Here is a 16,166-nt window from a genome sequence, read left to right as displayed (position 1 = left end):
CTAGGTTTTTCCTTTCTAGTCCATGAAGTCCAACTGCCATAATCTTGAAATGTGTTCCTCTACACCCTACAAAATGTTGGTAGTCTAACCTGATCAGTATTTTAATGGAAAATGTCTGAGAAAATGTACCTTCTTTTTTAAGATAAATAGTATCTGATTTTGGAGGCCTTCCTCTGGGATAGTGGTTAAAGAGCATTTTCTGTGGGAGGAAGCATTCCCATTCTCTTTGTCCTCTAGAACTGTGGGAGCACCCAGAGCAAGATGGGCCAAATTTGTGTAGTCTGTTTGGCAAAGCTTTCATGATTAACCAGTGAAAGCTTGTAGATTTGCATTAACAAACCAAACAGTGGTCCCTATATGGATTGAAAACCAAACAAAACCAGGTGGTACTTAGCTGTAATTCACAACAGTAAACCACAGGGCCAATCTATAAAGGAGTTAAATAGGAAGAAACTAATAAGCTGTTGTGCACTTAGCCCTGATAAGCACAGTATGAGTCTGTTGGAGTGATGGGAATGGGGCAAATGTTTCCCATTCTCTTACAATAAATTAATGACATGTTTTACTTAAACAAGAGTTTTCCAGTTAGATGCTATTCTGAGTAATTATGCTCATCAAGAATTCCTGTTCTTGGTTTTATTTGGAAATAATTTTTCAGTGTCTGTTCTAAGCCAGTACATAACATTCATGAATTATAAGCCTCCTCTCGTTACTTATAATGTTGTCACATAACGTCTTGGTAAAGAACACATACAGGCAGTAGCAATTTTCACTGTAGGCTTAGCTTTGAGGGAAACTTATCCTAAGGCACAACAGTTGCTGGGAACTCATTATTTTGTATTAAACATTCCTGTCGTGCTTATCTTTGCAGATTGCTTATTTGTTTAATAAAATAAAGATAAAATACCTTGCTAAGTTCAAGGGGCTGTGAGACACTGAAACATTTCCTCAGGCTCTTGACTGGCCACAGCCAAGAAGGCAGGGTGCTGGGTGCCTCTTGATGCATGCACGTGAGAGTACAGGAGGGAGGGCTGCCAAGACATCCTTCCAGACTGATTTCATTAACAGAGTTTTGCTAGGCTTTCTTGTGGTTATAGCCAGGTATTGATGGTGGGGAAGACAGGGAAAACCTCTGGCTGGTTCAGTGGAAACCTGTGGGTGAAAGGTGTGTTGCTCACACACAGGAATTCAGAAAAGAGAGGGAGGCTGTGTGGGTTTCCTTGTAAGCAAGTGTAAAGCTCTTTGCTGTGCAAATAGCTCTCCCTGAAAGGATAATAATGGTGCTGGGACTTTCTAAATCTTATTTCTCTGCTAGCTTAGAAAGCACTACCTTAAGAAGAAATATGGTATTGATTTTCTGCACTGCTTTTATGGATTTTATTTTTGGAATGCATTTGAATGATGCAGTAACTACTTAATATTATTTTTGGAGAGCTTTAGGATTCATAATTTGTTTGTGTCTATGTGATCCACTAACATTTAGTCGCTTAATCTCTTGGAACATAATTATTGTTTTTTGTGGAAATACCCTTTTAATTTTTGTAAGGAAATTGGGGGAGCTCATATTTTCATAAAAAGGAATTTGCTGATTTCTAGGGAGCTGTTTTGGGTTTTTTTGTTTTCCTATCATACCTTTACCCTTTTAAAGGTTGAATTTATCGGGGGGAATGGGGTGAGAACAACAAACCAGCAAAGTTTTCACAGGAGGGACTATTGTATGGTTATACACAAATGTCCTTCAAACCCACCCTTTCTAATGTTTCATTTCTTTGATGTTTGTCATGACGGGAGACAGACATTAATTCTTGTATTACCAAATTTTCATGTAGAGTGTTGTCCCTATGTCTTTCAAGAAGAAAAAGTTAAACAGTGAAATTTCACCTTAATTTCCCCTCAGACTGAAGTTAGCATGGATTAATTGGAATTCTACTACAAATAAGGAAGGAAAAATTAATTCTTTTACATCAGATGTGAAACATGTACTTTCTCTGTGAGGAGAAGACTAAAGATAAAAGACATTGAATTAAAAACATAGTTGAGAACAAATAGTAGTAAGGAAATAAACTGGTGGATAGTTTTAATTCTGCTCTCAGGATCAGTATTGTATTTATTCTGATATTTATTGTTACAGGAGCAAAAAGTTGCAGCACATGGTAAGGAAGACCATTGCTACTGGTTCTGTATCATATTTTACCTAAGAAATGAGAGAAGTGCATGAATAGAACAGAGAAGAGGAAGAAGGAAGTAATATGAATGTGAGACCATGAAGGGTCCAGTTTATCAAGTACAGTCACCTTCTTAAAATTAAATTAATACATCACATTTAAAATGTCCTTGGATGTTTGCTCGTCTGCACCACGGACTATGTAGCAACTAGAATATTTGGAACAGAGTTATAGGGAGAAAAGGGTCATGGTTTGGCAATGTAGCAAGGGTGTGTTTCTTGGTGCAGTGTTGTACAGCACTCCCATTGAGTAACTTCAGCAGGAGCCCAGTGCTTGGGAGGAACAGACTAAATAATATCTTTGAGCATGTAACTCCAAGCATCTCCCATATTAGAGTAATAGAAAGAGCAGGAAAAAAGAAATGCTGTGTTTAGTGTTAGTAATAAAAACACGTGAAACCATGAGAGTGAACAAATGGGAGTAAATCTGGAAGGAAAAAATTGCAAGGTAAGTGGGAACTACCTTCCTTGTGGAATTGGTTGTCTGTACCTTGTTTGATAAATTTGTGATTTCACAGTTAGCCTGCAACACCTGAGCGAGGTGAATGAGTGTCATTTGCAGTGAGTGGCATTTACAGATCACATAATCAATGCATCAAAAGTCTAACTGAACTGCCCTAAATAATTTGGGAAGTCTTTGAGTGTGTGGGGCTTCCTATGCACCACACCACCACCCTTACTATGGGGCTGTTCTTCTTCTGATGGACTGGGCAAGAGCTCTGGTGGTGGGCGGAAACAATCAAAATACAGTAATGGCAAAAGTAAGTAATGTTACAAAAATTACAGGTTTTCAAACAGGTTTTCAGGATTCAATTTGATAACTGAAGAATTTGCTGCAGAAAAAAATCTGGAAATGTAGTTGTGAGTGTATGCTGTGTGTGTAAAACTGTGTATACAAAGAGCCAGAGACAATCAAAATCCTAAAAGAATTATAAGAAAAATGGGGGGAATTGAGTGATGGTGAGAAAAGTTTACATGAAAGAAGGTAAATATGTTTTAAGGATCACATGTTCTTTCTTAAATGGAGAATAAGTCATCACAGAAATAGCTTTTCCAGGAGGCTTCAGCTTTCATCTAAGAGTTAGATAGCAAATTCACTGGAATGCTTGCTTTCTTACCAGTATCAGTAGCTACCAAAGTAAGTGCATTGAAAGGAGTGTTATGACCACGACTTTGACATTTATGAAAGACTTAACTGACAGTCAATTTCTTTGCTGAGTGCATAGTATTTGTTAGTTACAAAATTAGTTTTACTTAAAATTCAGTTTGCTAGCTGCATTAGCTGCCTGCTATTGTTTAATGTAGTTTTAGACTATAAACATGTTTTAATTATTTCTGGAGTGTAGTAATTTGATGTTTTATGTATTTTAGTGTAATTTGTTTCTTCTACAAATTTATATATGCTCCATTTTGAGTGGATTAGCTTGGAAGAACCTTACAGACACCTCTATTCTTTTAAACTGAATGACCATCCTGGTTTCCTAAAGGAAAACTTATATTTAATGTTTAGAGTGTGACTTTATATTGTGTTAACTGAATATTACCTGACTGTGCAATGCCATCAGTTGAGAGAAGAGTGCAGTGTTATTGTTAGTTGAATGTCTCCTTTTTGTTACAAGACAATCTGTTTCAACTGCTTCTTAGGTTGCAGGTATACTGCGAGATGAATCTGTTTCTAGGTGAAGAGGAAGTAGAAGTATTTGATTTTTATTAATTCTTAAGTGTGCTGTATGAAGAACACATTGTAAAAAATAATACCATGTTTTTTTCTTCTCCCCTCTCTCTTCACCCTTATTCCCTACTGTTTTTAAAATTAGGTATCAAATTGTAGTGGAAATAGTTCAGGCAACCACAATCAGCAATATTCCCCAAGTGAAGAGACAGAAAGGTAAGATTCCATTTTTAAGTCACATCTGTTGTTTTAGTTTTGAAAAGCTGTTTGAACTCCTGCCATACATATGCAATCAGTGTGTGTGGGTTTTTTAGACAGATTTTAGGAATGCTATGCCTTTAGTATTTTGCTTGTGCTTCATTTGTCTGAATCTTCCAGAAGCTCACATGGTATGATTATCCCCCCACCCTATCTTCATCTAAGCTGATGGATCATGAGAAGGTCATATCTATGATAAATTTATTTCCAGAACTTGCTGCGACTGGGTTTTCTGACATTACAAATTCATATGCTGAGAATCATATATCCACTTTTGTTTTAATCCAATCTGTTCTTCAAGATCTCAGTCTGTTCTCTTCAAAACACAGAGGAAGGAATGATACAGCATAATTTGTCAGTCAGACTATTTTGACTCTTCAGTGTATTATATTTTTCAGTTGCAATAAAGAGTCCTCTTAAATATTTCTGCGATGATTTGGTAATGGCTGCCTTTTTAAAAGCAGTGCATATTACAGTTGTACTTATTTATTACATGTACTACTTTTTATGGCTCTCAAAATACATAAAATCTAAGGTCAGGAGATGATCTTAATGGAAAAATTACTGACCAAATCATTGCTTAGGGAGGTATACTTCAGTTGTATCAATGTATAATAAAAAGGCAATAGGTAGTAAAATAATTTCTTTATAAATACATCTATAAGATTTTAGGCTCTCATGTAATCTTTGTCTCTCTCTAGGTTAAAAAAATTACTTTTCTAGTTCCTTGTATCAGAAAGGAAAACTTTAAAAAGTATATGCAAGTGTAATGAAAAATGCAGAAACAGAAAATGAATATGCTGTGTGGTGGGGAAATTTTTGGCAATCTGAAGAGCTTGAGGTCCATGATCATGTTTCAGAAAGTGTAAGGTTGTCAACACCAATAATGCTTTTTGTTTACACTCTAAAATAGAGCTAAATGTGCATTCCAGTAGAATATGTTGCTTGTATTAAACCAAGATTAAAGGAAAGGTAGGCATTGGTTTTTATTCAGTGTACATTATAGAAATAGATATTAATATTTTTCACATGAAAGTAATTGAAGGGAAAGTCTGTTTCATAAAGTAATACAATGAGAACAATTTTCAGAGTTAAATTCTGAAAACATAATGAAAAATCAAATCTTGCTAAGCCTGTATTTCCATTTGTGCTACCACTGGTCTTTTTGAGACAATAATTGATTTGGGGAATATTTTTATACAGTTTATGTTCCTACAATTAATTATTTATTAATTAGTTCCCCTCTCTCTCACTTGACTTTATCTGTTTAAATATCTAGTGTTCTAAATCCTGAACAGAATATGTTTTTAAAGCTATGATTGTCTGGTACAGCAGAACAGATACAAATATATTATAGAGCTGGTGGTATGTGGTGAGGTTGATTCTGCATTTTTTTGGCTCTTGATTTCTAACTGTACTAAAAAAAACCTAAAAAATTTCACTAGCTGGTGCATTGAAGCTTTGTATTATAATATAGACTTTTTATTTTTGGTTTATGCCTCCGGTAACCTTAAATATAATTTAAAGGTTGATTATTACTGCTGACTCTGTTAGCCATTGGGGCTAACCCTTTTGTTTATTAAATAGCCACTGGTTGTACACATTGTCTAAAGAAGGTGATGTTTTCTTGCTTGAACATTTGAAACAGTATGTCCAGCAGAGGCATGCAAATACAATCTTTTTATAGTTCACACAAATTTAATTTTAAATTTCAATTATTCCACTCTAGTTTTCATCTACCAAAATCTTTCACACTCTATGTATGTACAATAAACTCTTAAGAGAACTATCAAAACTGTAGAGGGCTAAAATATAGTTCTGAACACTGTTTTTTGCCTTATTTTTCCTAAAGGAGGTTGGAGGCATTTTTACCTAATGTGATAATGAATCTAATATGTTCCTGGATTTTAAAAAGAATATGTTAGAGGAAAAACTGTGGTGCCTTTCTTAAAACAAACAAAACCCAACAAAAAAAACCCAGCACTGCTCACTGCTAACACAAAAATTGTTGAAATCTTATAGAACAGACCGTCTTACTCGGCATCATGTTTTGATGTTTCCTTTTCTGGATGCTACAGGGTAACGCTACCCCTGGAGTTAATGGTGAATAACTAAATGTAAGCTTTATGCAAAATGAAAGTGTCTGCACAATCTCATTCTGTCTTTCTCTTTTTAATCTTTTCTCCCAGCAGGTGGTGCATACCTGCAGTGATGTGAGAGTGTGGCAGCTGGATGTGTATGACAGTCCCTTTTTTGCTGCTAAATGAGCTCTTGCCTTTTGTGTCAAGGGCATCTCTTATCTTTGCCCCCAACCTGGCAAGAGATAGTTTTACTGATAGCTATTTCCTTTTTCCTGTGGCAAAGCTGAGTCTTGAAAATGTAACTGCTTCTTTAGTGCCTGGGTGTTCAGCTGGCTGGCCAGCATTCTGTTGAGCCTGACATCCTCTCTCAAAGTGTAAGAGTACAGCAAGCGTAGATGGTACGTACTCGGATGTAGAATCATAGAGTGGTTTGGGTTGGAAGGGACCTTGAAAAATGCTCCAACCCCTGTGCAATGAACAGGTACATCTTCAACTAGAATGCTCAGAGTCTCATTCTCCTGACCTTGAATGTTTCCAGGGATGGGACATTCACCACCTCTCTGGGCAGCCTGTTCCAGTGTTTTGTCACCCTCACTGTGAAAGACACTTCTTTTATATAATCTAAATTGTCCCTCTTTTGGTGTAAAACCATTGCCCCATTTGCAACAGGCCTGCTAGAAGCCTGTCTCCATCTTTCTTACAGGCCTCTTTAAGTACTGAAGGGCTGCAGCTGGGTGTCCCCAAAGCCTTCCCATCTCCGGGCAGAACAATCCCAGCTCTCTCAACCTTTCTTCTTGGGAGAGGTGTTCCATCCCTCTGATCATCTCTATGGCCCTCCTCTGGATCTGCTCCAGCAGGTCCATGTCTTTCCTGTGGTGAGGTTCCCAGTAATGGATGTGGTACTCAGCTGGGTTTCTGCATGAGAGCAGTCTCAGCCTCCATCATTTGGAAATATGGGAGCTTCCTGAGGCACTGTTTTGAATAGAAGATATAAACAAAAACCTGAGGAGCAGTTAGTGTAGCAGAGGTGGCCAAAACGCTGCAGTAGTGAGTGCTTAGCTACTATTTATATTTTTCTTAGCAAAAAAAGCATTGTATAACCACATGACTCGCAATAAGTATTCCTGAACAGGATTGTGGGCTTGTACTCTTGGTTAAGGAGACATAATTAAGTCTCTAAAACTGTCCAAAAGTATTTATTTTTTCTAAAAAGGTTAGGTGTCTGTTATTAAAGGATGAATAGCCTGAGGACCAGATTTCAGACTGATGACTTCTTACAGGGGCTACAGTTACCTGACCTTTTTACTATTCTATTTGGTGATACCAAAGTAGGCATTTAATGTTGGTGCCTAGTAAGGTGGGAGAGGAAGTCTTGTTGCTCAGTAAGGACAGCATTCTTTACGCTTTTTAACTAGTGCTGGTGCCACCTATTGGCAAAATATTTAGCTGTTAGGACTCTAATAAAATCAGAAAGTATTTTAAAGTACTACTAAACATCATTGTATTAAGTCCTCTGTAGTTAAAAAATGGCACGTTATGGGGTTCCTTTCTTTTCAGATTTCTATCACTTGAATCTTCTGGGTATGTGAGCATAAGAGAGCAAATAAAAACATGCAAAAGCATCTGATTCATGTTAAGCAGTAAGTTTTGCATTTGATTGTCTGAGTGAGTCAAAGGTCTAAAATGTTGAGATGCAAAGAAATGTGAGAGGTTTGCATTATGATGCCAGTTGTGGGTGGATGATAAAATTTCTGTGGCCAGGAGATTGCTTTTGGCCATTGCTAAAGTTGAATAAGAAATATAACACAGCATTATTGTTTTTAGAGGTGTAAATAGTTTATTTTGGAGCAGTGCAGGGCACTGTAAATAGAAGCTGTTACCATGCATTCTGACACTGCACTTCTCTAATTTACCCTGGCAGAAAAGCACAGAATCTGATGTGTACTTTTATCTGCCTTACTTCACTTTTCCAACAGTGTCTTCCTGTGTATCTTCCAAAATGGTCATGATCACTCAAGCAGTGACTGTAGGAGGCAGCTTAGTTTTGATGGTAGTTTTGTTGTTTTTCTTTGTTTGCTTGATTTGTGTTTGGTTTTTCTTCCTGTTGGTATTTTCAGATGGTACTCCTCTCTACAGTCACATGTGCTATGGTTAAAAGATTTGCATCCTTCTACACCCTTAACTATAAACAACTCTCCTCATCTTACCTTTTGATACAGATTAATTCTAAATATTGAACCAATTAAATTTTAAGCTAAATTTTAAGTATTTTAGTTATTTGTTGGTTTTATTAGTATGAATGACAGATGATATACAAGTTTCTAGAAGCACTTAATTTTTGTAAAGAAAAGGTTTCAAAAACACCAATTGGGAAATAGCAACAAAAGTAAGTTGCTATAATGACTTGGTATTTGCTGTAACATGAATAGGAAGCTGCTTAAATACACTAGTTCTAATTTTAACAGGCACATTTTTGTTTCTTCTCATACTGATATTGTATTACAGGATCCTACCAGAATTTTAGCAAGGTTCCCTTTTACTATCTGCTCTTTAAAACAAACCCAAAAAATGCGTGTACTTTGTCTTAGGGCAACACAGAGCAAGTCTCTCAACAGATTTTTTTTTTTTTTTAAGGATTTTTTGTAAAGGGATTTGTTTGATTTGCCTTTTCATTTTCTATGCCCTCCACCTTACACATGACTTCACAACATGGCTGGAAACCAGCCTTGGATGACTGGATGGGTCTGTTTTTCAGACACTACAGTGTAATCGACCCCGGGGCATCCCTGTTGAGAAAACTGCTCCTTTTCAAGCAGGGGTTGTGAGACAGATCGAATAAGCAGCCATTTCTCTGTGGAGAGATCTGCTGTGTTGCAGCAGAAGATTTCTCCTGCTGAGCCTTCCCACTGTGTGTCTAGATATTTGCTTCTATAAGCAAAGCTGACAAATGGCACAGAAACAGAACTGGCTGTGGGCAGGCCTCTCAGGTGCTGTGGTTCTGAAAGAAGCTTGAAGGTTCAGCTGTAAAAAGGGACATTAAAAAAAAAAAGCTGGGGCTGCGGGCTAGCTTAGTTATCTTAGTTATGTGGGTTGTGATGTGTGGGTTTTGTCAAGATGATAATTTAAAGTAAAGTAAAATGGATACTTGTGTGTTCCAGCAGATTACAGATGCCATGTAACTTAATTATGTCAAAACTGTATTAAGATTCCTCCCCCTGACCAGCATCCTCCACACAGGAATAAACATTCACACACAATTATTTTTGCACAGTTTTCTGGCAAGACTTAAAGAGCTGACATTGTGCCTGCACGTCATGCTCAAGCAGTAAGTGTGGAGGGAATCCATGTGGATGAGGGTAGAGGCTACAGAGTCTATGGTACATTTATTTGGTTTTATTTGTGATTTTCAAATCAGCTTTGTAGAGGAAGTTTTTCTTCCTATTCCTGAGAATCCTTTGTGTCCGCTAGTGATGGTAATGCATCTCTCAGTTGGAAAGATGCTGTTCAGTGGAAGAGGGAGGGAAGAGGCTGACTGGTCAGATAGATGTGACCAAAGGGGATGCAAGGACCTGCAGACAGAGGCTGTCTGTGGTGGATGTAATTTTACCATATAGTACATACTGACTCCCAGGTCAGATTTACTTTACTGATACTTGACTCTTTATTTTTCTCAGCTGTGGCTGTGAGAGGGAGGCTGTGTTGTACAATGCCTTGTTAATGATCAGGGCCTAATTTGTCCTTGGTCTCTCTGTAAGTCCCTTTCCCCAGACCGGTCTGTAGATGTGGTTTGGATTTAACACTTCTTTATCTCAATCTCTTGTCAGACCAGAGAAGAGCTGCCCAAGATCCTTTCCTTGGATCTTGGGCAATATATGAACAGTGTGTGCTATTCTTAAAGGTCTTCCCACTCTCTACAGAGTCAAAAAAATGCTCTTCCAGGCCTACGCAGACTTTTAAAACTTGTAATTCATGGTTTCTAAGCTTTGGAGGAGGTCTATAAAGACTTTTAAGTTATATATAAGATTCCAGTTACTGCTTACACAAAAATGTTAAATTGATGTTCAGTATTGAAATATTAAGCATGGCATTTAGGAGGCCCTGTATGTGCTTAACCAGGGTCTTGGAAAATCTTGCAAAAAAAAGCTCCTCCACACATCCTTGTCATGTGTGTTGTTCCTTCAATGACAGTGAGGGTTGGTCAGTGCTGTTGTATGTGCTGCCAGATGTCATGGATCTGTAGTTCCTGCAGCTATAAAGGAACAAGAACTTACATTTTTTTGTTTTATTCATGCTTTTGCCATATGTAACTTTGTAGGTAAAATGAGAAATATCTGCCTTCTGCTGGTCCTGCTAAGAGAGGGGATGGATCATGCATGTCTAAAATACAATTAAGTTTCTGCTTTAAGCAAATTTACATTGTTGTTGTGTATCCTCCAGTGTGCTCAAGGGCAATAAAATTTGTGTGACATTTTTTGGCATGACAATATGGAAGGCCTCATATTCTGATTTAAAAATAGATGATGTGAATATACTTCAGTTTGATTTATTTTATAGTAGCAAAGCTACTGTAGGAAAAAATAAAGAAGAGGAAAGAAAACTGGTGTGAGAAATCACTTTTCAGAAATCATTTTGGTGGGCTCTAGGATATGCTTCTGGAGATATACTTCTAGCTTAGCACAAGTCAAGATAGTTATGAGTGATTTAGAAGACATTGTGGAACTTCTGTCAGAAATTACTGCAGATGTGTGAAAATGCATAGAATAAAACAATTTGCATAGGTAGCATAGCTTTGATTGTGTGGTAAGTTTGGGCTTGTTTGGACCATTTCTATTTTAATATTGTTTGCTGTAAATTGAATTATCTACAACTGTGGATTGATAAGCAGAGTTTGAAATTCTGCTTTTGATGCTAATTGCTTTTGGTTGCCTTTGGAAGAGGTGCACAGGACCCTTTTGGGATTTGAAGCTCCTCCATGGCCGTGCATGTCCTGTCAAAATTTCCCCAGATAAGGAGAATTATTTTGGAGGAAGTTAGTAAAAGACACTTTGCTCCTTTGGAGACAGAGGCTCTGCTCTGCTATTCATAAAGTGTATACAGCTTCTGGGGAGGAAATCCCAAAGTAGCATATTGCTTGTCTTGCTGATAAAGAGTGATTTTTGTTTGTTTTTAATAATATTTTTTAGAGAAATACCCAAACTAGTTGTTACTAGTTAAAAAAATATTACTCAAAGGATGCTATTTCCCCCCGTTACATTGTGGTGAAACAGTGTCTTAGCAGCAGAAATCTACTTATTTTCAACTTTTATTGAAACTTGCTGGGAGGTGTGTGAATGCATGAAAGCCTTTCCTGTTGTGCCTTTCTGGTTTTATTTGGTTTATGCAGTGATACCTGAATATAATGAACATCATCTTTCTGATACTCAAATGGAGTATCACTCCAGTGAAAATCACTCTTAATTCTGTCTCAGCATTTTGGTGATTGTGGAATCAGACAAGAATATATTAAAAAGAGAAGTCTTTATAGCTTAAAATACTGTTTTGATAGCGCTTAATATGACAAAAGCAGAGCAGTTTAAGTCTGAAAACCTCTAAAATCTCAAAAGCTAAAAGGTTTGGAGAAAACCAGTGATCCACCTAACCTTCTCCATTTGAGCTGAAAATGCTCCTCCTGATTTTTGCTAGCTTATCTTTCGTAATTTGGAAGAGAGAAATGATGCTCAGTCCACACTTCCATGCTGTCTTTCCTGCACTGTAGCACATCAGCCACGTTCTGTGCTGCTCTGCTTTTCATCAGGCTCTTGTTTATTTGTGAAGGACGTCACTGCCAGGCTTTCACAGTGACTAGTCCTGTTTATCCATGGAGCAGAAACAGGCTGGCAGTGTGATCTTTGTGTGAACTGCCCTGAGTGATGCTTGGATGGAGTGGCTCCTTTGAAGGATCTCAGTTAAGACAGGAAATAATCACTGGAAGCAGTGGGCTCATTAATCTCTCCTGGAGGCCTGCTGCAGTCACAGGATAAGATTTCAGGTGAAGTAGACGTGTACTTTGAAAACCCTTCAAGAATGCCTTGTTCCCATCAAGAAGGGTACTTTTGTTTTAAGAAGGCTGAATGATCATTGTACTGTTTGTGGGTTTTCAAAAGTGTGGGATTTCAAGTATGCATTTTGAGCCCAAAGCATTTAAACTATTGAAAGAATTGATAACTTGTAAAAAATCATCTTAGAGTCAAGTGCAGCAGGGAAAAGGTTGGGGTTTAATCTTCACTTTAAATTTCTGTTTCTGTATTTGTAATAGTTGTAAATGTTTTGATTTGGGGAGAGCATAATTCTGTCCTTAAGGCGTTTTCCTTTCCTTTTCTCTCATTAATACTAGTACTTCTGTTTAGGGAACGGAAACACTAAATTAAATGCTCTGTTGACTTCCCTGTAGAGATAATATACCAGGAAAACAGATGGCCTTTTTTTTTCTTTTGTAATTTTATCATTTGCTTCAGTGAGTATCATCTCTTTAGTTCACTATTTTATGGCAGCTCAGATGCAAATGATACTTACCCATTAAAATACTAAGGGTATTTGTACTAGGAAGCATTCCTACCAACATAAATACATAAAGAAAATCAAGTGAGATTAAAAATATGGGCAAAGATAATGGGAGAATATCTGGACTCAGTTATGTGTAGAACTTCAGGGAGCTCCATGTACCTTGAGTTGTCCTTCAGTAGGTAAAAGACAACTTAGAGTTGCATGCAATACTTACGTGTGGCTTTGAGGGGAAATAGAAGAGTAAAAACAGTTGTAAAATGAGAAGTTGCCATAATGTATTAGAAACTTGCTTAAAATAGGGATTTTAAATAATTTCTGAGAGATTTCCTTTTTGCTATGTGTGCATTCACAAACCTAACTAGGTATTTGTTTCTTAACAGCCGCTCTTGTAAAAATCAAATGCTGTTTTTATCTACATGATCTAGCATTTAATAGTTTGAAAACATAGTAGAATGGATCTTTTACTATTTATCCCTGAGCAGTCAGATAATCCAGAGCTAAGTAAAAGCCAAGTACTTTGTTACTGAGTAATAGCTGCAGCCCAAAAAAGCATGAGTGCTATCACTGAGCAAGAGGAAAATAAAACCAGTGTATAAATGTGAATCAGTTGCATCCTGCAGTTATTAAACATGATTGCCACACAATAGGGTTTTATATCTGCTTTATCTGCTGCTCCTCTTTTTAGACCCTGGTAATTAGCTGAAGCGGATGGAATGTAGGATGCACAACCGTTACACTGGCTATTAGTAAATCTTATTCAGCTGACTGTCATCTTCATATTACTTTACTTTTTAACAGTACTATGCAGTGTTGATGTGGTATTATAAGATTTTTTTTTTTTTGGTAGTCATCTGACCATTTTGAATGAACTTTGGTCAGTTGTCTGGCGGGGATATTGTATGATATGCTGCTCACAACAGGCACAACAAGTTTGAGTTTGCAAATAAGATGTGTGGGAATGTGTCATGCTGGGCTGGGGGGAAAGAGAGCCCAGTCCCTCGTGACTCCAGGCAGTCAATGCTATGTTCAGTAAGGTCTATAGGCCATCAGCTCCATGTGTTATCCTTTGCCATGGCTGTAGGTAATTTCCTTAATGCCATCTGATAAATGTTCATCCTGTATAGAGGTCTTGGGCTGTGTCCTCCAAAAAACTGTAAAAAGAGAGCTGGAGGGGTTGGGTTTTGCTATGCCTTTGAATTGGGATTTTTTTTTTCCTCAACTTTTTTTGTGTAAACCCTTGAGCTACAATTGCAGAATGTTTCAAAATCATAATTCTGTTTCAAATACAAACTTCCAGTGTCTGTACTGATGAGGATGGATGACAGATGTTTTGATTCATAGATGATAGATGTTTCGATCAGACAGGTCACAGAAGCAGTGGTACAATATTTTCATGTCATAAAATACTATCTCTGATTTGCTTTTCACAGAAGCAATGGTACAGTGATGTTTTCCTGTTGTAAAATACTGCCTCTGATTTGCTTTATTCTTAGATTCAAAAGGAAAAGAAACTGCAGCAATGAAAGCTGACCTCCTAAGGGCTCGCAATGTGAAGAGGTACATTAATCAGCTGACAGTGGCAAAGAAGCAATGTGAGAAGAGAATAAGGCTCCTGGGAGGGCCTGCTTATGATCAGCAGGAAGATGGCATTTCTGATGAAGGCGATGGCCCTCCAAGCCAGAAGGTATAAATGGCATTGTCGGAAGGTCTAAGTGTGTTACCACTGGATCATGTTACCTCACTGTTGTTAATCCCTCTCTTCCCCCAGGAGTCAAGTACAAATTAATTGATGCTTGGTTTATTTACCTTGGGAAAAGATTACTGAAATACCTGAAAAGACATGTTAATTGCTCAGCTCGGAATATTGTGCAATGTGAAACTTCACAAAGGGTTGAGTGGCTTGTAAGCATGTGTGATTTTTTCAGACATACCACCTGTAGGGAGTTAATCAGGACGTGGTAGCAACTTTTGTGAAAGTAGCAACTTGCCTTCAAATAAGACTGCTAACATATGTGCAATATGTTTTTGGCCCTCATTATATTTACTTTAGGAAATATATGTGGGTTTTGAAGATACTGAATTATTCAAAAGTAAACACTTACGGACGGATGCAATTGACAAGACTCGAAAAACTCTGGTAAAGCTGCTGTGACTGAATGCTAGTTTTCAATACCACTGTAGTCTGGAATTAGAAGTAACTAATGTGTTGACCAGCATCTACAAAAATAAAATTACTACTTAGCCTTGCAAATCTTTAAAAATTTTAGTGACTTCTTTTGTAATCTGTTCTGTTTCCTTTGGGCAAAGCACAGTAGCTGATGTATTCAAATATGAAAAGATTTTATGTTTTCAAGGTAGGTATGAGATAGCTTATCTCTTCATGCAGGGATCTTTAATTTTCATTATGGCCTTATAATAATTGTAACTTAGTAGCATTTTAGAAGAAGTGGAATAATGGAGAAATAGTTCCTACTTTTTGTATTTTGTTTTTTCTTGACTAAGGTCTGAATCACAATGATTCCCTACTCCCCACTTGTCCTTAAAGCATGATTTCAGATGGTGTGTCATAGACTGTGCCAAGACAGTCCTGATCTTTTTCCTGAAGTTGAGTGCAGCAAGTGGTGCCAAGGAGAAAAAGAGAGACAAGAGCATGTGGCAGCACTGCATGAGCCAGTGATGCTACTTTGGATGCCTGCTGAGATGTTATCAACCTTTTTGGGTAGATACATGGGGACATATGATTGTTTAAGAATGGAGTCCAGTAGTACAATATGCACTTGACAGGGGTAGGGATTGGTCAGGAATATAATAAAATATAATATTGTAATTAAAATCAAAGGAATTCCTGAAGTTGATGTTGCATGTTTCATGAGCCAATGGGTTTTTTTAGTAGGAGTTGCTGACCTGGGGTTATATCCTGTAAATATATCAATGAGCAGCTCAATATTGAGTTAATGGTACTATTAATAGCAATAATGACTTCTTGCACAGACATTTGTTGTGGTGATGGTGTAAACAGTGGGATCTGAGGCAATTTTGCTTCTAAGCTTTTGATGTTTTTGTGATAAAGCCCTAGAACTCCTCTGAAGTTATGTCAGTATAGAAAATAGGAAAACTGCTTCTTCCTTCTCTTGTCCCGGACTCCCCGTTGCCAGGATAGAAGCTGTGGGGAGCTGCTTGAGAGATGGAGACCACGCTATCCCATTTTGAGCACAGAAAAATGCTTAGCTGAGGAATCAGTCTTTCTTCAATGTTGCTTCTTCTCATCCTCTTCTAGCACTGTTGTAGCTGCAGTCTGGGTTCTTATTTCAACGCAGCTGGTGTTATTTTGGATGTTGGCCCCCTCCCTCCCGTTCGGGCAGTATTGACTGAACACTCGGGCGCTTTC

The 16,166-nt window shown here is 37.5% G+C and overlaps 2 protein-coding genes across 2 annotated transcripts in view; one reads left to right on the top strand and one right to left on the bottom strand.

The window, feature by feature from the left end:
- The window catches only part of LRP2BP (LRP2 binding protein), a 96,100-nt gene that overhangs the window by 35,554 nt on the left and 44,380 nt on the right, over positions 1-16,166 (bottom strand). The window contains exon 7 of the mRNA XM_085578716.1: positions 1-16,166. This exon is cut by the window's left edge and continues 35,554 nt beyond it. Within this exon, the coding sequence (XP_085434842.1) occupies positions 16,082-16,166 (85 nt within the window). The 3' untranslated portion in view covers positions 1-16,081.
- Positions 1-16,166, top strand: part of SNX25 (sorting nexin 25) — an 82,599-nt gene that overhangs the window by 34,798 nt on the left and 31,635 nt on the right. Inside the window, exons 6-7 of the mRNA XM_021541976.4 lie at positions 4,042-4,112; positions 14,272-14,462. Of these exons, the coding sequence (XP_021397651.2) occupies positions 4,042-4,112; positions 14,272-14,462 (262 nt within the window). The remainder of the gene's footprint in view (positions 1-4,041; positions 4,113-14,271; positions 14,463-16,166) is intronic.

The sequence above is a fragment of the Lonchura striata genome, chromosome 4 (assembly GCF_050655825.1).
Source record: "Lonchura striata isolate lonStrDom1 chromosome 4, ASM5065582v1, whole genome shotgun sequence".
In the NCBI taxonomy this organism is placed as follows: Eukaryota; Metazoa; Chordata; class Aves; order Passeriformes; family Estrildidae; genus Lonchura; species Lonchura striata.
The sequence above is the reverse complement of the archived record's forward strand: the minus strand, read 5'-3'. Positions and strand labels throughout refer to the sequence as shown.